Genomic DNA, 23,031 nt, shown 5'->3' on the forward strand with positions numbered 1-23,031 from the left:
GCACGGGTGACATCGCAAGAGCCAAAGGCGCTGGCCCATCGGGGCGCATGTCCCATCAGGCACGCGGCCGCCACCCCATGCGTCCCTTTTTAGGCGCGAGCAACCAGCCCAGCCAGGCCTGCAACGTTGGCTCCCTTGACTGGGGGGGCCTCCTCGTGTCAGCCAGGCTGTCCCTGCAAAAACAGATCTCGCGTTGTTCGCCCGCTCTCACCGCCCCTTCCAACCCCAATCGCTGCCAGGACGGGGAATAGACCCCGCGCGCCTGATGATGTGTTAACAAGCACGAATTATTTTCGGCATGCCTCCTGCTATCACCTTGCGTAGCTGTGTTTACTTTCACCCCCAACGCTTGCGCCCCCACCCGCCCGACCTCAATACTCCGCTGCCGCGACGAGCTGCAGCCCCCGTCTGCGCCCAGCAGACCCTCTTCCCCCGCTCAGCGCACACGAACGCACAAGGAGAGAGATACGTAGTGTACACACCATCCTGGGCAACAGCTCCCTCCTTCCTCACTTTTATATACATTGCTCTTTGCCACTACCCGATCGCAAAACCACTTACTGACCTGCTACGCCTCGTCGCGTGCCTCCGTATGTATCCCTCGGCGGGCAAGTCCCCGTGTCCCGCAGTGGGAGCTCGGGGCTGCGTGCCCCAGACTCCCCCGCACACTCGAACGAGCTGGGCCTGTGTCGAGACGCGCCGGCCGGCGCTTTCATAAGCACCCCATCCCCACTCATAACTGTCAATTCTCGCGCGAAATGTCGACCACGAGGTTATAACGATTATGGCATAACGAGGCTAAGGGCCGCCGAGATGGGCCAGAGGAGGTGGAGACAAATGCGCTGCCTCAGGGGTAAGGAAAGGCCGCCCCTTTCCAACGGGGTGAGCTGCATCTTCACCGTTTACTTCTCAGTAGAGTATGCGCGTTCGTTCCGCGTGCATCAATGTAAAATTATTCCGAAAGGTTTTTTTACAGGCGCTTTCCACGGTTCGCATTTCTTTTGAAGAATCACTATTTGTCAGCGGTACGTGCGTATTCGACATTCATTCATGACTGTTGCTGTCTTGGTCACTTGAGTCTTGCGGTTATGTCAGATTTTCTTGTGGTGTACCACCATTGGTTTTGCCACCCGCCTTAAAGGGACACTAAAGTGAAAAACGATTTCTTCTGCATCAGTGAATTACCGTCCTACAACAGCAAAAACGCCACTCTTACAACGATAAGACGTTTGGCAAGCCAGAAAAAGCTCAAGAACGAAATACGGGTGGCAACGCCTACTTAAATTCCCGCACTTGGGGGCTGTGACGTCTTAGATTTTGGTGGCATATTCTACGGCCTACTAGTTATATATAGCGGTACAGAGGGACTACATTGTGTTCTAAGGGAACCAAATAATAAACATGGCAAGTTTCGGGAACCTTTATTCAGCGAACGCGGCCCAAATGCGAAAACATACTTTGGAATCCCTGACGTCACGCTGACGTACCGGCACTGGGGATTCGGCGCGAAATTCAAATACTAATGTTTGGACCTTCATTTTCGTATCTAGTAATCAAACTATCTTTTTGAAATAACTTCTTGCAGGGTTCTCAAACAATGCTTCATTAGTCTAAACTGGTTTATTGTTTCGCTTTAGTGTCCCTTTAATATAGCCAAGCCGCAAAAAAATAATTACGAGCCTCCAAGCTAGTTGCTGCCGTGATGGCTCTAAAACTGCATTTAAGCTGTTATAATAGCATATAGAATCTTATAATATAGTGTTATAACAACTTTTAATAACTTCTACTAGCTATACTCCTTGAGTCCAGTAAGTTCTTGTGGTGGTTACAGGACTTCGAAAATAGCGCAGCTGTAACGGCATGTAGGCAGTATTGTTAAACGTGACAAGCAACGACGAGGCTACTCTAGCTGCTCTAAGTATTATTGGTACTTTATTACTTATTTGCATAGTGGGCGTAAATTCACCGCAATAGCCTTCATCTTCAAAGTTCGCCGTACTTTCCTTCCTGCCTGCAACCGTCGCTTGCGTGTGACAACGTGCACTGTGACACCATCCAAAAGAGTGGCTGGTTTTACGCTCGTGGATTGGCTGGTTTTACGCTCGTTTTACGCTCGTGGGCCGTTCGACGCCATTTGGCGGAGAAATGAAAGTCACAAAGAAAACAAAATAGTGTACCCTTTCGTGTTTTTTTGCGGTCGCATCCGGTCGTGTTTAACCGCTGAAATAATTCTGTTATTCACTCCAAAGTGGATACTTTATTAAAAAAACCTACTCTGTGAGCCAGCACAGAAATTGGTCATATATTATGACTCTAAGGCAGCTCTTCGTAGTATCAAGCCTGCCTTACATCTCAGAACTTGCGAGCAGATGATATCTCACATTAGGGAAGTTCACCACCATGCTCTCGAAACAGGGCACAACGTAATTGTTATGTGGATTCCTGCTCAGTCGTCGGCAACAACTTTGCTGACAGGGCTGCCTGGTCTGCCCACTAAGACACTCAGACGTGTCCAATACCTTTGGCGAATAGGGACACTGTCAGAGAACTTCGCCTGCTTGCACGCAAAAAGTCACAAGCTTTCTGCAGTTCAAGTGCCTTCAATTGCCGATTGCATAAGCTGGAACCCCTGCTACGGCTACAACTGCCATGTATAGCCTTTCCAGCGGCAAAACAACCTTGATATGTCACTTGTAGCTGGGAATGGCGTTCACGAACCCTTAGTCCTATTTGTATGGTAATGGCCGAGAGCCCGATCTGCGACGCCTGTGGGTGCGAGGAAACCATCCAGCACTTATTATGTACCGGTCCTCGCTACGACGTACAACACCACTCTCTCAGGACAACATTAAACCAACTGGTCTCGAGACCGTTCTCAGAGTCAAAGATAACCGGACCGTCGCTACACCCGTCACTGGCACAAAAAGCGATTCGTGCACTAGTACACTGCTATAAGAGCGCCGATTTAAGAGACCACTTGCTGTGCATCATTCCACGTCCACTCAGTGTTCACTCTCTACCTATTTTCCTCTTTATATTCCCCTTTCCCATACCCCCAGTGCAGGGTAGCAAACCTGGCGCTCGTCTGGTTTACCTCCCTGCCTATCCTGTCCTTGCTCTCTCTCTCTCTCTCTCTCTCTCTCTCTATCTCTCTCTCTACCCTGTGAATTTGTCTCCACTTCTTTAGGTCGCCTTTTTTTTCTTTTTTCCCAGTGCAGTGTAGCCAACCGGACTCAGCCGGGTTAACCTCCCCATTTTCCCCCTATCACTTCTTTCTCTTCGCTCCTCTAGAGAAGAAAGAGCTTGCGAGCAGCTCATCTCCGTGCTTACCTTTTCTTCCACATTTCAGTGTCTCCCTATTGATGCTTTCGGCATGGGTGTGGCATTAAAATCAATAATGGACACTCCCCACTTCTTGTGCCAAGCTTAGGCAGAGGCCTTCAAACAGGGAGCCTTAACGAAACTTCATAACTATCTCTTTTTAGTGTACATATGGACGCGTGCGTGCGTGCGCGCGCATATGCGTGTGTGTGTGTGTGTGCGTGTGTGTGTGTGTGTGTGTGTGTGCGTGTGTGCGCGCGCGCGCGTGTGTGTGTGTGTGTGTGTGTGTGTGTGTGTGTGTGTGTGTGTGTGTGTGTGTGTGTGTGTGTGTGTGTGTGTGTGTGTGTGTGTGTGTGTGTGTGTAACAACGCGCGCGAGCTGTTCGGTGTTTATCAGTGTATATATCATAACCATCACCGAGTACGTGGAGTAACATGTCAGGCGAAGAGCCAGGCTAACATGTCAAGCATGTCAAGAAAGCTTATCGCTCTGTTCAAGCAGGGAGTCGGATAGCTGCGCCTGCACATCTGAACGTGGAGCTGACAAGGCCATCGAGTTGCTTTGATGGGGACGTTATGTGATCAGAGTTTGGCTACACTAAGTCCACAAACCACCGGTTGAAGAGGAAGTTTCTCTAGGCTTCAAGCGCGATTGAACTTAATGCAGATAACTGAACCAGTCGGAACATCCGAGACCATTCTAGCTCTTCAGAGGTAAAAAGAAGCAGCGTGGACGAACAGAAGGACGAAATTACAGAAAGGGCACTGGATAGGACAGCAAAGAGCGTCCTTAATGTCCTCTGTTCTTTTCTCTGTTTGTTTGTTGGTTGTTCCTTCGTGAAATGGTGCAGTCCACTCTGGGGGCTCGACAATGAACCGGGCGGTGTCAGGATTTGAGCAAAATAAAAAAAGTGATAATTGGGAAATTAGAAGGTGACTGATACAAATATGCAGGGGAACTATAAGTAAACTAAATATTACAGCAAAGAAATATAATAATACGCAAAAGTAAGGATTTAGCAAGCAATTGTTCTTGTCTCGCACACCTTTACGGTGTTTCCTTTTTCATCTGAAGCGCTGGAAATGCCGCAGGTGAATGAGCTTGACTATAGTACACCATCCTCCTAACAATGATATACACGTGTAAAACAATTTTGACTAAGCGGCATTACTAAACTTAAAATATGCATCGCGTGAGCTAGTTGTGAGCCTGTGTGCCGCGCAGAGCCAGACGAGTAGATGTGAGCGAATAATGCAGTCAATCAAAACTTTCTTTCATGCGATTTTTCTTTCTCGAAGCAAACGCAAATACTAAAAAGAAGATAGGAAAAGCTTACCGACCGTGATCCACCAGGGTACTGTATTCGCGGTTCCTGAGCGTCTAACCGTTTCATTTTGGCATCGTCCCTATCTTGGGCACAACTTGACGCCATGCATTGTTTTTCGAAGCGTAACAGCAGATGTCAGCCCTTTCTGCGAGCCGCCACTAGCGACACGGTGAAAGGGTCCATCCGCCACCAGAGAGAAATACAAGCGAATTTCAGCGCGATAAAGAATTATGCAGGTTGAACAAAGAACGAAATCGAAAGAGCTAGGCGAAGAAGTTGAAGGCCGTGACTGAATGGATTACGAGAGAGCAACGACTTTTCAAGGATGCTCGAACATCGCGCATCCAGAATGGGGAGCAGCGAGCTCTTGACCCAGCCTCGTCTCATCGTAAAAGGAGAGATGCGCGATTTAGACTTGCGCTTAATCGTAAGAATATTCTTCAGCCCTTTCCTTTCCATTCACGCTTCGCTCGTTCAACTGCGGACGAGCGAACCTCTCTGTCTACCTGCCCCGATTATATGTTAGCACACTTGGTGGCGCCATTTTAAAAATATATGAATATATGTAAGGAACAATCAATACGCGGAGTGGGACCTATCATATGTACGAGTCTAAACTTGCATATTTTGAAACGTGCCCAGTTGAAAATGACAACAGAGGTTGTGTTCAGTACTACAGAAATTTCTGTTGTACAACAGGATTTTTCTGTAGTAACTACAGATTCCTGATGGAGCGACAGACTTTTCTGATGTACAACAGACATTTGTTGTTGCTACTACAGAAGTACAGTCTGTTGTATGTCTGTTGTTACAACAGAAAGCTGAAGCTCTACATCAGATTTTTGTAGTACTACAGAAAAATTTGTCATCACTACAGGCACCCTGTTGTCCCAACAGAAATGTTCCTGAAGTAACCCGAAAAACTTCTGTAGTGCTACAGAGAGCTGTTGAAATACTACAGAAACCTATTGTGGCAACAGGCCCCCAATTGTCACAACAGAAGTGTTCCTGAAGTAATGCGACCAACTTCTGTTGTACTACATAAAAATGTTGTTGTACGACAGAAACCTATCATTGCAACAGGCCCCCAGTTGTCATAACAGAAGTGTTCCTGAAGTAATGGACAAACTTCTGTTGTACTACAGAGAACTGTTCCACAACGGAAACCTATCGCCGCAGCATGTACCCAATGATGACAACAGAAGTGCACTGAAATTGTGTGATGCGGCAAGCTTCTGTAGTGCCCGGTTGAAAAAGACAAAAGAATTCCTGTCGCAACTACAGAAATTCTGTTGTACGACAGAAGTTGTTGACATTTCTTAATTGGGAGACATTTCTGACATTACGACAGAAATTCTGATTTCGCAACAGAAGCATTCTGTCGCGACAACAAGAGTTCTGAAGTCGGAACAACAGCTTTATATCCTGACAGCGACTCCGACGTTACGACACCAATTCTGACGTCGCAGCAGAAACATTCGGTCGCGACGGCCAAGAGTTCCGAAGTCGCAACAGAAGCGCTTTCCGTCGCGGTCCTTTAAAATTGTATGTTTTCGCATCGGTGGTGTACACTGTACTTTTCTCTTGCGCGGTATTCAATCACGCTTCTCTGAAGCCGGCAATGCTGATGGCACCGACACCGGTAATAAAGTCGACGTGGCGAATAGTTATAATTGTGCCGTGACGACGCGGCACCAGCAACGCCCTACCGGCCTCCTCAAAATCGGCCGCTGATCAAAATCATACCATCTGCGGGAATGGCTGCGTATCCGTTTTTTTTTTGGTAAGATGTGGCACACAGGCCTGTGGACTTACATGTGCTGTTACACTGACACATTAGTTAATTTCCCAGGAATATTTCACAAGCTTATGCGAAGCGGAAAAGAAGATTTGGGTTGTTCCACAAAGTTGCGTGAAAAGCTGTCTCGCTCGGGTCTCATTAATCTGGTACAGTGCTGCCGTGAGAAGCCAGTATGCTGTCAGAAAGAACTCTCATCCACGAATGTTCATGTAGCTATTTTGCATTGAACACACGAATTATATGCGCGCTCAAAAGTGTAAAGAACGAGAGACCACTATCGAAACTAGCAGTAATAACCCTAAAAGTCAACGTTGTCTATTTCTGAATTTCTTATTTAAGAAGGATATCGTACATCAAAATCGATGTTCTAGCACTGCACGATGTACCTGTCGATGGTACGAACACACTTGCTCTTCTAGAGATGCGGCACTTGACGCGGTGGAGTGATAGCGGATCTTGGCTCTCAAAATGCAAATGTAAACATCAGCGCATCAGCACGTCGTACTATTCACATGGACAAAACGTACACTTGAACAGCATGTCAGGGGTGGTGGAGAAAGAAGAAGACGGCGTTCCGAACGGTCGCTTTTCTCATGTTCTCCGCTTCAAAGGATTTATCGGCCCCTGGCCGAGGTGCTACTCAGGCTTCAGCCAGCAGCAATGACTACCGTGTTGTGTTACCCCGTCTTCCTACCGGTAAGCTGGTTGTGGACTCCGTTTTCCTGCATGCTGACTTAAGTGGTCGACCGTACCGAGCCCAAGACTTCAGAGACGCCCTTCGGACCGTTATTGACCTGAAGGAAATAAGTTCCATCGGACAATTTCAGATGTCGCACGTGTGGATGGTGACGTGCAAATCAGGGATGACAAAATCAAAGCTAGTCGCATGCGGGGAATTATCCGTAAAAGGTAGACGCTGTGTCGTCATTGATCCTGAGCCCACGGAAGTTAAAATGAAGCTTTTGTGGCTTCCTGAGCGTTTGGAAGACGACTACATTCGAGATGCGCTCCAGGCTTACGGGAAAGTCAAGTCTATTTCAGCAGAAAGCTGGAGAGTATCGGAGATGGAACAAATGCGTACGCTAAATCGGGACGTGGTGTTGACTCTTGCCGATGGAGTGAGCGTGGGGGACGTTCCACATCTACTACCTGTTTGTGGAGTGCAGAGTCTCGTATTAATTCCAGGCCGGCCCCCACTTTGTCTGCGCTGTAACAAGGTGGGGCACATTCGTCGAAACTGCAGAACCCCACGTTGTGAAACCTGCCGGCGCTTTGGTCACACAGCTGAAGAATGTGTCGTAACATACGCCGATAAGTTACGACACAGAACAAAGCCTCCGGATGAAAGCTTGCAAGAACACATAATGGACATTACGGAGGTTCTTGACGCGACGGGAGACGTTCCCTCTTCCGCGGAGACCCGTTGTGCCACTAAGGCCCCTCTGCCTGTTTAAGACAGTCACAATGCCATCGCCCGTGAATGCCAACTGCCCACTGCCAACTGCCAACAATGCCAACTGCCCGTGAATAAAGAAAGTAGCGAAGAGAAAGATGACCAACCGAAGCAACAACCCAAAGGAGCACCCGCTACCACGGAGCCAGCTGCTGCCCAGCAAGCGAATGAGGGAGCCGGAAATGACTCATCTGATGCACCCAAGCAACTCGACACGTGTACTGAGCCGGCAGAGGACAGCCGAAGTAACGCGGATACTTCAGTTCCGAAGCGCCGTGCGACCAACAGATCGGAATCAAGCACAGACAGCGAGACGACCAGTACCACAAGAAAAGCACGTCGCCGCAAAACATCGAAACACTCAGGAAAGTGCCGACGATCACGGTCCAGAAGGCCTGGTGGGGTTTCGGAGGGAGCCTCACCGTTGCCCTCTAGGACCGATCACATAGATCATTAGGTCCAAATACTTGGTAGTCACCATGGCCCTGTCCCAGCAACTTCAATTCGCAACCTTGAACGTACGAGGCCTTAGGTCTTTGCAGAAACAGGCGCAGCTTCGCCGGCTTTTGTCTAGGAAGCGCCTCGACTTCGTCGCCGTGCAGGAGACGAAGATTGAGAGTGACGACGAGACAGAAAGGGCTTTGCGACCTTTTCTGTCTGAGTATAATGTTTGCGTTTCACACGCTCTTGGTTTATCCGCGGGCTGTTTCCTGTTTCTGAAAAAGAGCCTACTTTATTCAGCTTTTAGTTATCATGTCGACACTGAAGGTCGATATATATGTTGTGATTTTGTGTTGCAGGCTGTGCCATGGCGCATAGTCAACGTCTATGCATTTAATGACGCTGCAAAACGAGCTCTTTTATTTGATACTTTGTCTAGTCTATTGGACTGTGATCGCTGCATTGTTTTAATGGGAGATTTCAATTGTGTATGCGATCCGAACGATCGAAGCGGCCATAACACTCAGCGGGACAGGAGCGGTGAAGTTTTGTCTAACATAATAGAAAATGCAGGGCTCGTTGATATAGGAGTGTCGGGACAGGGAGCTCGCTCTTATACAAGAATTCAAGGTCATTCCTACGCCCGCCTTGATCGGATTTATGTTTCTTCATCACTCCTCTCTCGAGGACTATCCTGCATTACTATCCCCGTTTCATTCTCTGATCATTGTATGGTTATTGCAAACATTGGTGAAAAATTTGTAACTAATTTCCGACCACAGTGGGCACTCTGGAAGCTTAACTCTGAGCTCCTAAATGATCGGGAATTTATTAATCGCGTGCGCATGGCTCTAACCAATTCTCTGTCTAGTGACTTGCCATTATTTGCTGCTTGGGAACTCTTTAAACAAGAGGTTCGTACAGTGGCTATAGAAATTGGATCGGTGAAATCATTCTATAGAAAGTATGAAGAAAAAACGCTTCTTAAGAGCCTATGTAGCCTTTATGAGATTGAATGCGAAATGCCAGGCACTTACATTGTTGACATAGAAAACATTAAATGTGAGTTACAAAAGTATGACGCACTGCGTTACAGAGGTGCGCGAATTCGATCTCGAAACATGCGCGCTCTGCAATCTGAGCAACCAACACGTCAAGCTTTACTTGACGAGCGACGTCACGGTATTTCCAAAGTAATTCCGGAAATATACTCCGAGGGTAGTCTTTTAACAAATACTCATGACATCATTTCTCAGTTCGAAATTTTCTACACTATGTTGTTTAGTGCCCCTCCGAATGATCACGATGCAAAAGTTTTAGAGAGTTTTGTATCTCTTGTAAAACCATTACAGGATGATGACTGTGCAGTCATCAGTGGTAGCCTTACGATTCAAGAAATTGAGCTAGCTATTGATCAGCTGCCTCTGTCGAAAACACCCGGCCCCGATGGACTTTCAAGTGAATTTTACAAAGCTTTCAAATCAATTATCAGCCCCATATTATTGGATATTTTTATTACAAGTTTAGAAGTTGGCGCCCTTCCGCAGTCTTTTTGCAAAACCCACACAGTTTTAATTCCCAAAAGTTCAGATAAAGAGAAACTGCGTTCTGTTGAAGGCTATCGACCAATCACATTGTCAAACGTGGATTACAAAATTTTTGCGAAAGTTCTATCTAATAGATTGCAATTTGCGATGTCAATTCTAATTGGTTCCCATCAGACATGTGGAATCAGGGGCCGATCAATTCAAACCAACATACATATCGCCCGTACCCTTCTTCAATACTGTTATGGTTCCACTGAGCAGCTTGCAATGCTCCAGGTAGACCTTGCTAAAGCTTTTGATCGTGTGAGCCACTCCTATTTATTTTCTCTTTTGGAGCATGTCAATGTTGGCTCCATTGTGCTTAAAGGCGTTAGGCTTTGCTACACCTGTTGTACTACTCGTTTAATTATTAATGGCCAACTCTCCGAACCCATTTCTATTTGCTCATCAGTAAAACAAGGATGCCCGATGTCCCCACTACTATTCGCCCTTTACCTGGAACCGCTATGCTTAAGCGTAATTCAGTCGAGTAACATCCATGGCTTCAATATACTGGGTAATGAAGTTAAAGTCTTAGCTTACGCAGACGATCTAGCGTTCTTCTGCACGGATAAGTCCAGTGTTGAAAAAGTAGTATCGAAAATAGAAGAATTTGGCAGTGTATCAGGAGCGCGAATGAACTCCTCAAAAAGTTTAGGCTTATGGTTTGGCTCATGGTGCTATACACCAGAACAGTTTGCAGGCGTTAAGTGGACTGATGTCCCGCCAAAGTATCTTGGCGTGCCGCTAGACGCATATAAATTAAGCGCACACTATTGGAAAGAACGGGTTTCGGTACTGCAAAGTTACGCCCAGACATTCGTTCCACAACGACTTTCTATTTTTGGGAAAGCCGCAGCCTGCAATAAGTTCTTGGCAACAAAAATTTTCTATGTATTGCAAGTTATCCATTGTGCTAGGCTATACATCCAACGCTTTCACCGTATCTTTGCGACCTTCGTATGGTCTTCAACTTTTGAGCCCATGAGGCGAGACAACATTTTTAGGCCTGTTAGCGAAGGTGGGCTGGGCTTAGTACACCTTTATGTGCGGCAGATAGTGTCTCGTTTCTTCTTTTTTCGCGATACTTCCCATCCTGTAATTCGTTCATACATGCAAGTCACACTTGTTAATGCGTTACCTGATTTAGTTGTTTCTTCAAGTTTTTCTTCGCGCTTATGCTTGTGGGGGTTCATGCAAGAAGTTTACTTGGCGGTTCGTTTCCTGACAGTTCGGTTTTCCACTGAATACTTGTATTCTGTGTCGCGCAAAACGTTGTACAAAGACTTACTATCCATGCTATTCCCTCCTCCACTTTACCGATCAATATACATTAAATTGCCAGGCCACGATGTGCTAAAGCGAGTTCGCAAAATGTATTTATCCCCTTGCTGCAAAACATTCTTTTATAAAGTTCATAGTGAAACCATACCGGTTAAAGCATGGCTACAAAAAAAGGGTATCTTTGTCTCTTCTGTTAACTGTCGCCTTTGTGATGTACCAGAGACAATTGAACATTGTTTTATTAGCTGCACCGACGCCATCCTTTTTTGGGATGTCCTCCAACGGACTTTAAAGAAAGACTTTGAGATTAACGCTCATACTGTGCGATACCTGCTGCCAACCTCTGATAATAGTGCACCTTTCGATATGTTTTTTGTCATGGGAATGCACAGTTTGTGGAAAACGCGAATGATGGACCGCAACGCCGAAACGGTTGTACCTACAAGGGCAAATTTCATCCAAATGACGCTACACCTAAAGCAGGTTTATGATGGACTCGGTGTGCAACCGGACTGGTACCCTATTTTGGTGAGGTGCTTATCCTTGCCACCCTTCTAAAGTGACACGAACGTTTCTACTCACAGTATGAACGCTGCCTCTTCTGTGTGACTTTCATTGTGCCCTCCATTCTCTGACTATGCAGAACTGGTGAACGTCTAGTTGAATGCAACTATAATAAATACCATGAAAAAAAAAAAAAAAAGTCAGGGGTGGTGCAGTGGTAAGATGCCGGGTTCGAAATCGTGAGGTCGCATGTTCGAATCCTAGGCGAAAACGTTTTTTTTTTTAATTTTTTTTTACTTTTATGTTTTTCTTTTTCGTACTAACAAATTTACATAACATTACGGACGTCTCTGTCAATTTTTAATTAAATATTGATCAAGAACTACAGAACTTTCTACTACAGGACGTCACACTACAGACAACAGAACTACAGGCAACAGAACTACAGGCAACAGAACTACAGAAACAACGTCCCAAAATACGACAGACTGTGAAAGTTTCCTGTTGTGTTTTTCAACTGGGTGAATATACATATAGATATAAATATAATATATATATATATATATATATATATATATATATATATATATATATATATATATATATATATATATATATATATATATATATATATATATATATATATATGAACAATTTTGTCTAAAGTGTAAAGCAGCGACAGTTAGCTGTAGCGTTATATTAAGCCAAGTACAGCATGCGTAGACTCGCGCATAACTGTCGTAATGAATCTTGAGTCGGATTTTCAAAGCAGCCGCTTCTTCTGGGTTCCACCCGATCTTGAAACTAGGAAGGGCCGGACGACTGGAGCGCTACCCGCAGGCCGGACCAGCCCGAACTCACGCAATCAACGAGAATTTTAATAATGCATAATCGTTGGTATAATATTAAATAACTGAGGATGTCGCTTAAAAGTACTATAACAGCTACTCCTATAATAAACTGGCTCCTGACATGTGCTTATTGAAAAGCGCGTCAGATGAAGGGTCACAATAGCCAACAATAACATAAGATTTTAAACGTGTTGGTATTCTAGGTACGTTAAGAAAAGGCGTGCAAGCGTACTGCCAGACAATCACATTACACTGCGTGTAGATGAGTTCTTAAGTCAGCTTTTGAAATAAAACCAAGCTAAACTGCCATGGAACGAAAAATCTTTAATCTGGCATACTATACACGTCGAGGTTTACTAATTCAAGCAAAGCAGCTTTTTTAGCGGCTGCAGAAATAAAATTAGAATCCTAAAGAATGCTGGCTTTCCCGTAATCGAGAGTAGATGTAAGCGTGAAATGGCAACCGCTAGAGCAGATTGGTTGGAGTTGATACTAACCACAATCTTAAAATGGGTGTAGTGCATGTTCGCAACGGCACACTCCACCACACCGCATCACACGGCACCACGCCATGCGGCGCGCTGGTCCATATAAACGCTGTCAAGCCAGAAGAAGAAAACCGGCTGAAGGCGGCACGACAGGCTGCGAAAGACGCGAGGGAGACAGAGCGAACAGCACAGCTGGAAGAAGAAAAGCGCCTGAAGGAGGCGACGCAATGTCCACGCCTCTGAACTGACGGACCGCTGGCGTTCAAAAGCACAGGCAACCCTCACTCAGCGCAAAAAGATGACAGTGAAGTGTATGGTGCCCTGTACCTGCCTTTTGAACGTCGCTGATGGAAATGACCAATAAAATTTCAGCGTACTGGAAGTTACAGCTTGAGTGATATTGTGAACAAACATTAGGAAGAATTCGCAGGCAATATTTTTTGTCGCTTGTTTGAGCAGTAACTAGTCTATGTGATGCGGTCCTGCACAAAGCGTTAGGGGCCAGAGACCGCATTTTCCTAAGTTTTGACACCTAGATTTTATGGGACAAGGGAAGTACAACAGGGCTGACCTTTGTCACTCATATTGTTTGTGCTTGCGATTGACCCGTTGTTAAGGCGTTTTAGCGAGAGCCCGCTCGTAAGAGGTCTTCCTATGCCGGGAACAGGGCACATAAAAGTATCGGCGTATGCGGATGACATCACTTTGTTTTTACGGGATGGGGACAGTCTTGTAAAAGTATTTCGTATTTATAATCAATATGCTTCAATCTCACGGGGTAAAATAAATATGAGGAAATGTGAAGCCCTAAATTTTGGTCGCGCTGAGATAACACTACCAGGGGGCATTAAACAGACCGAGCATATGCAAATACTAGGCATCCCATTTTGTACAAGTGGTGCTTCACCTCACACGTGGCGAGAAATTGTCAGCTCCATTAAAGAACAGTCGGAAGCAGTGACTGCGTCGCCACTACCGCTCGCAGAAAGGGTTTACTTTATTAAGAACGTATTGTGCAGTAAAGTGTGGTTTGCTGCAAGGGTAGCTCTCCCGCCGTCACCAACAGTACGCGTAGTAAACTCACTTATTTTCTCGTGGTTATGGCTAAACAAGTAATACGTAGCGCAACAGTTTTTGTGTCTGCCAAAATCCAGTGGAGGATGGATCTTGCCGTGCTTAGTTACATTTGGTAGGCTGCTGTGCACTAAGAATACATGTGATCTACTTGACAATCATGAGTACCCAGGTAGGCCACTGCTCTTTCATTGACTGAACCATTACCGTCGAACGCTTATGCCGCAGAGTACAGGCAACTTGCTTCCGACAGCGGTAACGCCAGCACCGCAGTATGCAGCGGCTGCGCGCTTGCAAAGCCAGCTTCTACAACTAAGAATTACAAAGTGGCATGCCACACCAGTTTCCAGGCTTTGTGAAATGTTGTGTGAGACAGCAGTACCTCCACGGTCAGCTACTACACAAACATGGACAGCCGTGCTTTCACCTGATCTGGCCTCTCGAGGGAAGGATTTTCATTGGCAATATCAGTGGGGCATTCTACCTCCAAGAGACGGGCTTGAACGCTGGCATATGGTAGCGAATGATAAATGCATGCATCGTGCACAAACAGAGACCAACGCGCATGTAGTAAAGGAGTGCGTTGTAGCACGCACCTTCTGGAAGCTAGTTGCAAGGATGTTTGGAATATCCCCCGTGCGACCACCACGCCGAGACCGGTTTGCGAGTCTCGTCTACTACAGCGCTAGCTACGTTTTGTGGTGCTTCCGCAACATCGCAGAACGATCTCGGCAGTCAAATAGAGCAATGTACCCCAGAATGCGAAAACTACGGGTGATAGTATGGGGTCATCTTGAAGAACAGTTGTTCAAACTCGGTGAAGTCGAGTTTCTTTGCCGCTAGTCTACGTGGTACATAACCGTCTCCCGAGGCAAAGTCATTCTACAGCCAGAATAATGCTCAATTCTGTTTGCCTGAGCTGACTCTATGTATTTGTATGTGCCCCGGGTGTCTTTCATAAATTCGAGGCTGACAATAATGCCTTTGCGTGGAGACTGTAATGATGTTTTGTTGTTGTTGTTGTGTGTGTGAAAGCCAGTGTTAAGCAGACACTATTTATTATTTCATTTGCTAATCTGTTTTGTTTACATCAAGTATGATGTATTACATGTGCTATACCTTATATTGTACTTTACGTTCATACCACAGTTTTTTGTAAGTGTGCCTACCCGCCGTGGTTGCTCAGTGGCTATGGTGTTGGGCTGCTGAGCACGAGGTCGCGGAATCGAATCCCGGCCATGGCGGCTGCATTTCGATGGGGGCGAAATGCGAAAACACCCGTGTACTTAGATTTAGGTGCACGCTAAAGAGCCCCAGGTGGTCGAAATTTCCGGAGTCCTCCACTACGGCGTGCCTCATAATCAGGAAGTGGTTTTGGCACGTAAAACCCCATATTTTTTTTTAAAGTGTGCCTACGGGTGAATAAATATCCTTGTCAACTTGCCCGGATAAAGGCTCTGGCTTTTGGCTCAAGGTCACCTGAAGGTCGCCAACAGCGCGAGCTAAAATAATTTCATGCTTAAAAACGACTTCTGAGTACGGCACGGAGAGTGGTCGAAAGGTCAGCACATAAAAGATATTCAATTCATCATGGGCCAGTATGTCTACGAAGTGGAGCAAGTTACAAACGTGAATTCCATGTATGGTGTATGTGCGTGTGTGTGTGTTTTCATTCAGCCGTTCTGCACACCGCCCTCTGCACTTTCGTCGTTTGCAAATAAACGCACTAAATGCGCTTAGCTGATGAGAGGTGTAAGCAAACATCGAAAGAGAGAGAAAGAAAACGTATTGAGGCAATCCAGGCGGACGTCTGGTTTATTACCGTGTGCAAACAAATAAACAAACAAACAATAGAAGAAAACACTGAGGGTGTCGTAATAAGCTGCAGTGAGGCATGAGACCGGGTTAGTTGGTGTTTAATAAGATGGTCAATAAGGTCTGTCAGTTTCAATAACTGCTTCAATGCACAGGTCTCTTTCGCGCTTGCGACGCCTTTGCACACGTTGCAAGAACGTTTGTCAGCAAGAAGCATCTGGAGAGCACATGATACGTAACATGGCACGGAGATGAAGGCGCTGGTCGTTAGCGGATTCAGTAAGGATGGTTTAATGTAGAAAATCCCGACAATCACCTATTTGACTATTTGCATTTTAGTTCCTCTTGGCCACCTATCTTGCCTTATAAACTCAAATCCGTTGTTATTTTGCTACTGAGCTTCTCTATTTGTATTCGCAATTATTAATGATATTCTGGCGAGTAGTCGACATGACAATGCGCCCTCTGTAAAAGTAATTAACCCGCCTTCATTTCTTTTCCTGCCTGTCTATTGCTCACCATTCTTTTTAAATTCAGGCGCATGCATTTTTTCTCAAGTATGAATGCTCCCTACAACACTGCGTTTCGCCATAAGTTTCAGGGGAGGGGTGGCACAATCATCCTGCGCACGAGAGACGCGAAAGAAAAACGACAGTGTCATCGTGCGCCGAGTTCAACGATCGCGTTGCGGGCGCAGGGAGAACGCCGAAAAGAAACAAAGAGCGGGGAGTTATAACGCGCGCAAATTGAAACAGCGGCACAGCGAGGCCTATCCTGCACTCACCGCTGCAGGTTATGCCGCCGTTGAACGGCGTCCCTCCGGGGACGGTGGTGGTAATTGAGGGGAGTAGCGGGGCGGCGGGCATGGGGGCGAGAAGGGGGTGGAATTGTGTGCCCTAACAGGGGTGGCTGTTATACAGGCTCTGGCGGTATACACAGCGAGGAGCTGAAATATACGTTATACTCGCTGCCGTGCCCCATAATGCGAATTCCTGCGCGTCGACTTGGAGGGGCTTTCTTGAACGGTTTTGTCGCCAACGTCTGCGCCAAGCTGTCCTCTGCCATTGAAAGCTAAGAAGAGCAAAAAAAAAAAAGAAGCGGGGGGGGTGGGGGCAGGGAGCTTCATGCATACCTCCGTTAAGCAGCAGGTGGGGAGCAGTTCATGGGGGCGTCGGTTTTGCCTAGCGTATTGCTTTATCCATGCGGACTCGATTTCGATGGCAGGGAGCTATTGGTCTTAACAGCGGGCCTGCGGCACCGCAGCGTGATGGGTTCGTATTTAGATGGAAGGGGGAGTCGACTGTTTGTCTGTTCGTATTGAGGGGTAAGGAAGCGTGGTCCGAGAGGACGGAACACAGAGGGGGGAGGGACCGCATGGAGGGTAGCTGAGGGTGCATCACGAAGGGAAGCATGAGGGATGGGAGTCGCAGGTCTCGGCTGGATATGCAGTGCCATACAGGTGGAGACATAGTTTATGGAGAGCGGGCTTATTTGCGGCCTGATTCAGTTGTCCTCGCGGTTGAAAGTGCGGGGTCCGTGCTGGAAATGTGTGCTCAGCTTAACGATCCGGAACTGCACATTCAGAGAGACAGAGAGAGACGGAGAGAGGGGGAGTCGATTTGTTTGAGCGGTCGTGATCTCGCAGTGACGCTTGCTTTATGATTTCGGCCCGGCCGGTGCCTCATTGAATGTGGACAATATCTAATAAAAGAGAGAGAGGGAGAGAGAGTGCATATGTGTGTGTGTGTGTGTGTGTGTGTGTGTGTGTGTGTGCGTGCGTGCGTGCGTGCGTGCGTGCGTGCGTGCGTGCGTGCGTGCGTGCGTGCGTGCGTGCGTGCGTGCGTGCGTGCGTGCGTGCGTGCGTGCGTGCGTGCGTGCGTGCGTGCGCGATGTCCATAAAACTAGCAGAATTGGGAAAAGAGTGTAATGTCTATCACCGATTCTAGCCTCTTTGGTGCGGAGCTGTCATTATATTATTTATTACATTTATTTATTGCATACTGCAGACCAATCTGGTCCAAACAGGACGGGCAATACAATTTGCAGAATATCTGTTTTACACAAAAGCAGAACAACAAGAAAGAAGCATGATAGTACCAGAGGAAAGAACACAAAAAGACATAATCATCTGGCCATAGTGCGTCATAAGATTCTGTTAGGCTATCCAGTGCGACACAGAACGCGGAAAAAAGGAAAACTTATAAATGTCTGTTGCAAAGTAAGGGGCTAGAAAGTGTATTTGGTAATGTCGCGCAGGTCTTGTGGCCAAAGGGGAAAGAAATTGTGTCTGATCAATAGCCATTTTACCGTTAAGAAGTAAGTTTAATAAATTCAAACGACATTTTTTTTTCTTCTCGATTCAAGTAGCTCAATGTTGTTAGCTTTCATGAGCTCAGAAGGGGAATCAGTATACTTGAATTTGGTATAGATAAACCTGACAGCTTCTCGCTGAATCCTTTCTAACTTTTTAATGTTAAGCTTAGTATAAGGATCCCAAACAATATAGCAATATTCAAGCTTAGGTCGCATAAATGTGAAATAGCTAAGAAGTTTGACATTAGAAGGAGAATTACGAAGTTTATGTCTTAAGTAACAAAGCTTGCGGAAAGCTGAAAAGCTACTGTTATCAATGTGCGGATTCCAAGAGAGATTATTAGTGATTGTCACTCTTAGGTAATTGTAACTGGTAACATATTTCAAAGGAAGAGATGTCAGGTTATCAATATATTTCAGAGGAGTTTTCTTAAGCGTTACACAAAGATAAACAGTTTTAACCATATTAACAGTCATGCCACAATCTGTGCACCACTTAGATACTTTAATAAGATTAGCATTTAACTCAACCTGATCATGTACACCTCTGATTTCACGAAATAAGACATCATCTGCAACTAACCTAATTTGAGTTCCAGGAGTAATTATGGAGACAATGTCATTTATATATAAAAGAAACAGCAAGGGTCCCAAAACACTTCCTTGAGGCACACCTGATGTTACAGGAAGACTGCAGGAAACCATCAATTGAAACAAACTGCGTTCGGTTATGTAAGTAATCGGAAACGCAAGAGACCAAAATGTCGGGAAGGTTAATATTTACGAGTTTATTGAGCAAGTTATCATGAATAACTGTGTTAAATGTTTTACTAAAATCTAAGAATGTCGCGTCACTTTGTGCACAATTATCTATGCATGCTGCAAATGAATGTACTACCGTGACCAATTGGGTTGCAGTAGAGAAATTTCTTCTAAATCTGTGCTGAAATCTGCAGAGTATAGAGTTTTCCTCAAGAAATTGAGTGATCCGTTTTGCTACAACGTGTTCCAATAATTTGCAACAAAAAGATGTTATGGATATTGGGCGATAATTTTCTAATAACAAACGGTCACCTTCTTTATAGACGGGTATAACTAGAGCTGTCTTCCATTTATCAGGTAGACTCGCACTTGATAGTGAACATCGAAACAAGATCACAGGAAATTTAGCGATAGTTTCGGCGTAACGAAGAAGAAAAATATTGGGCAAACCATCAAGACCGCAAGTCGATTTTGTTTTCAGATTTAACAACATTGCGTCTACACCGTGATATGAAATAAAATCAACCTGGGATGCTAAAAATGCCCCGTGACGTAGATTCACGACTGTACTTGCCTCTGAAAACACTCCAGTAAAGTAAGTAATAAAATACTCAGCGATAACTTGTGGATCTGTAAGAGAGATGCCATCAACCGAAACCTGCGTCACGTGCCTGTCAGCAAGGCTCAAGTAATCCCAAAATTTTGTTGGTTCATTATACATAAAGTTGGGCAAAGTTGCTGTGAAAAAGAAGTCCTTAGACTCGTGAATTGCACGTGTGAGATCGTTTTTGATACCATTAATGATAACAGGATTGGGAGTAAACCTTTTGGCCCGTTTTAGTTTCCGTTTCAAATGGATAATTTTTCGCGTTACACAGGGTGTACCTTTATGCACTTTCTTTCGCTTGTTTGGTACGAACGTATTCAAACAATAATTGCACATATCAGCAAACTTTTTCCATAGCAAACATACATTATGATGCTCTTCAGCAAAATCAATCAGGCAATTTTCCATATGCGCAATCACAGAAGCATCATTAGCTCTGTCGTAATATCTAAAATAGCGTATGCTACTCTAGTTTTATGAGAAGCAAATTTCACTAGGGGAATTGACATATATACAAGACAGTGGTCTGATAAACCTTCTTCAACTATGACAGTGTGTTCTGTAAAATCCCGGTTTATAAAGGCCAAATCTAATATCGAGCAAGATGAACCCCGGTATCTTATCAAGCGTGCATGAAAGTTACAACGGCCAGTTCGCTTTACGTGACAATACGTTTCATTGATAACACAGAAGGGGATGTTGGCGCACAAATACGGCACTGACTACTCCGTAGCTCTTGAACTAGTGGTACAGTTACATATAAAGCTGCGCGTACTTTCGCACATAGTATTGCTGGAGAAAGAGCAGAAGAGCATCTAATGTACAAAGAACGACGTTATCACACAAAAATTACAACAACGCTGCAACGTTACAATAAAACTCTCAAAGCAAAAATGCGAACAACAACACAGTGGCATTAGAAAGAAACTGGGAAAGGAACAATGCGAGCCAGAGTAATATCACATCCACATAAAGCCAACAGATAATGAAGCCAAGGAAAGCATACGGGCAGTTATTAATAGTTAGAAGTGTTTAAATGATAAGCTAAATGAAAATTAAAGTGGAGGAAGAAACAACATGTCACACACAGTTACAGCACAAATAAAAAATAAAATAAAATAAAATAAAATAAAAAGGGCAGACGCCTGTGGCAGGAGGCGGGAGATGCGGGACTCTCTCTATTGACGGACCCAGCCTTTCCCACCAGACGGGGCACCTCCTCGACCAGGGACTCTGTCCCGGATCTCGCCTTTGTTAAAAACGCTGGCTCAGCCATGTGGTCGAATCTGCTCATAGACCTCGGTAGTGATCACTACATCACGGTCACCAGCTTACAAGTGGAGCAGAAAAGAAAGAAGGCGTTCTCGGTGCCTGACTGAGACAAATTCCGTGAGGTTCGCAAGGCCCGCGCCGCCCGTGGAGAAAAGCCGGAGAGTCTCGTCCAGTGGTGCGCACTAATTCTGCAAGATGTCTGCTCCACCACCAAAACCATAGAGACGGATCTACAGACAGACAAAATGGATAGCAGGCTAGCACACCTTCTCGAGGCTAAGCAATCACTTCTCGAGAGGTGGAAAAGCCAACGCTTGAATCGCAAGCTCAGAAAAAAGATAGCCGAGATCAACAAGCAGATCGACGAGCACTGCCAAGCCCTGTCTAGGCAGCAATGGGACGAAATTTGCAATTCAATCGACGGGCAGATGCGCACGGGAGGGAAGTGGAATCTCCTCAAACACTTGCTCGACGACTCCGGCACCAAGTCAAACCAGAGAAGTGTCCTCGCTCAAGCGCTCCACGAAGCCAAGAAGTCGTCTTCGGAAAAGGACATGCTGGAGATGTTGGCTAAGAAGTACCTGCCGCTCAAAACTGTGGCCGATGAGGCGGCATACCCAGTATACAAAGGGAAGCCGAACTCCGCCCTGGACGAGCCTTTCAAAATCAGTGAAATCCGCCGCGCCCTACACGACCTCAATGGTAGGTCAGCACCCGGCCCGGATCACATTAACAACAAGGCTCTCAGAAACCTAGAGGACGCATTGATCGAGTTTCTTACAGATGAGATAAATCGGATTTGGGAGCAGGGAATTGTACCTGAAGAATGGAAGTTGGCGAAGGTCATACTAATCCCAAAGCCCGGTAAACCGCCGAGCCTGGACAACCTCCGCCCAATCTCACTGACGTCTTGTGTAGGGAAGGTGGCCGAGCACGCCATCCATAACAGAATTGCCGAGTATATCGAGACCAACGACCTTTTCCCTCACAACATGATAGGATTCAGGCCAGGCCTCTCCACTCAGGACGCCATGAAGCTTATCAAGATCTAAATCCTGGAACGCTGCACTCGGGACACGAGAGCCATCCTTGGTTTGGACCTAGAGAAGGCCTTTGATAACATCCGTCACGAGTTCGTCCTCGACGCCATCTCCAAGCTCGACCTGGGCTCGTCCTTCCATGCCTTCGTCAGGTCTTTCTTGAGCAAACGATGCGCCATCCTCAAGGCTGGAGATTTGGAATTCGAGACAATGGAGCTGAGTAGAAGAGGCACCCCCCAGGGATCAGTCATCTCACCACTCCTCTTCAACATCGCAATGGTTGACCTCTCAAGGTGTCTAGGCAAGGTCCAGGGCATCGGTCACACGATCTACGCGGATGACATCACTGTCTGGTGCGCGGCTGGCAGTGACGGACAAGTCGAAGCCGCTCTCCAGGAAGCTGTCGATACTACAGAGCGCTTTTTAACCAACACGGGACTCCGGTGCTCCCCAAAGAAATCGGAGCTCCTTCTCTACAGCCCAAGTAGAAAGGGCCGCAAGCCACAGAACTGGAAACCCCCCAATGAAATTGACATTAATCTCTACACCAGTTGCGGAGATCCCATTCCCAAAGTCGCGTCCATTCGAATCTTGGGAATGACACTCGAAGGGACAGGCACAAATAGCATCACCATTCACAAATTAGCAAAGAAGACGGATAGCGTCATCGGTCTCATCAGGCGGGTAGCTAACAGAAGGAGAGGCCTGAGCGAAGAGAATCTGTTAAGGCTAGTCCACGCTTTCTTGTTGTGCCATTTTACGTACGTAGCGGCCATGCACGTCTGGAAGAGGGCCGAGTGAGACAAACTAAATGCCATGATAAGGAGGGGGATCAAAAGCGCGCTCGGACTACCAAACTAAACACGCACCGACCGACTCCTGCAGTTGGGTATTCATAATACCCTGGAAGAGATTGCAGAAGCACAAGAAAGGGCACAGATTCTCAGGCTCTCCGGCACCAGGGCGGGCAGACGACTCCTAACTGAGATGGGCGTCCCTCCGGCCACTGTCGAAGACGCCTACCAAGGCCTACCGAAAGAGCAGAAAGATAACATCATCATATCGCCCGCCCCGCGCAATATGCATCCCCAG

At 46.2% G+C, this 23,031-nt stretch overlaps 1 protein-coding gene across 1 annotated transcript; it reads left to right on the forward strand.

Moving 5' to 3' along the window:
- The first annotated feature begins 7,017 nt into the window (after positions 1–7,017).
- LOC135901082 (uncharacterized) lies at positions 7,018–7,914 on the forward strand. Its single transcript, XM_065430759.2, has one exon. The coding sequence runs from the start codon at positions 7,043–7,045 to the stop codon at positions 7,901–7,903; it is 861 nt and encodes a 286-aa protein (XP_065286831.2). The 5' UTR covers positions 7,018–7,042; the 3' UTR covers positions 7,904–7,914.
- The last annotated feature ends 15,117 nt before the right edge of the window (positions 7,915–23,031 follow it).

The sequence above is a fragment of the Dermacentor albipictus genome, chromosome 1, assembly GCF_038994185.2.
Source record: "Dermacentor albipictus isolate Rhodes 1998 colony chromosome 1, USDA_Dalb.pri_finalv2, whole genome shotgun sequence".
Lineage (NCBI taxonomy): Eukaryota > Metazoa > Arthropoda > Arachnida > Ixodida > Ixodidae > Dermacentor > Dermacentor albipictus.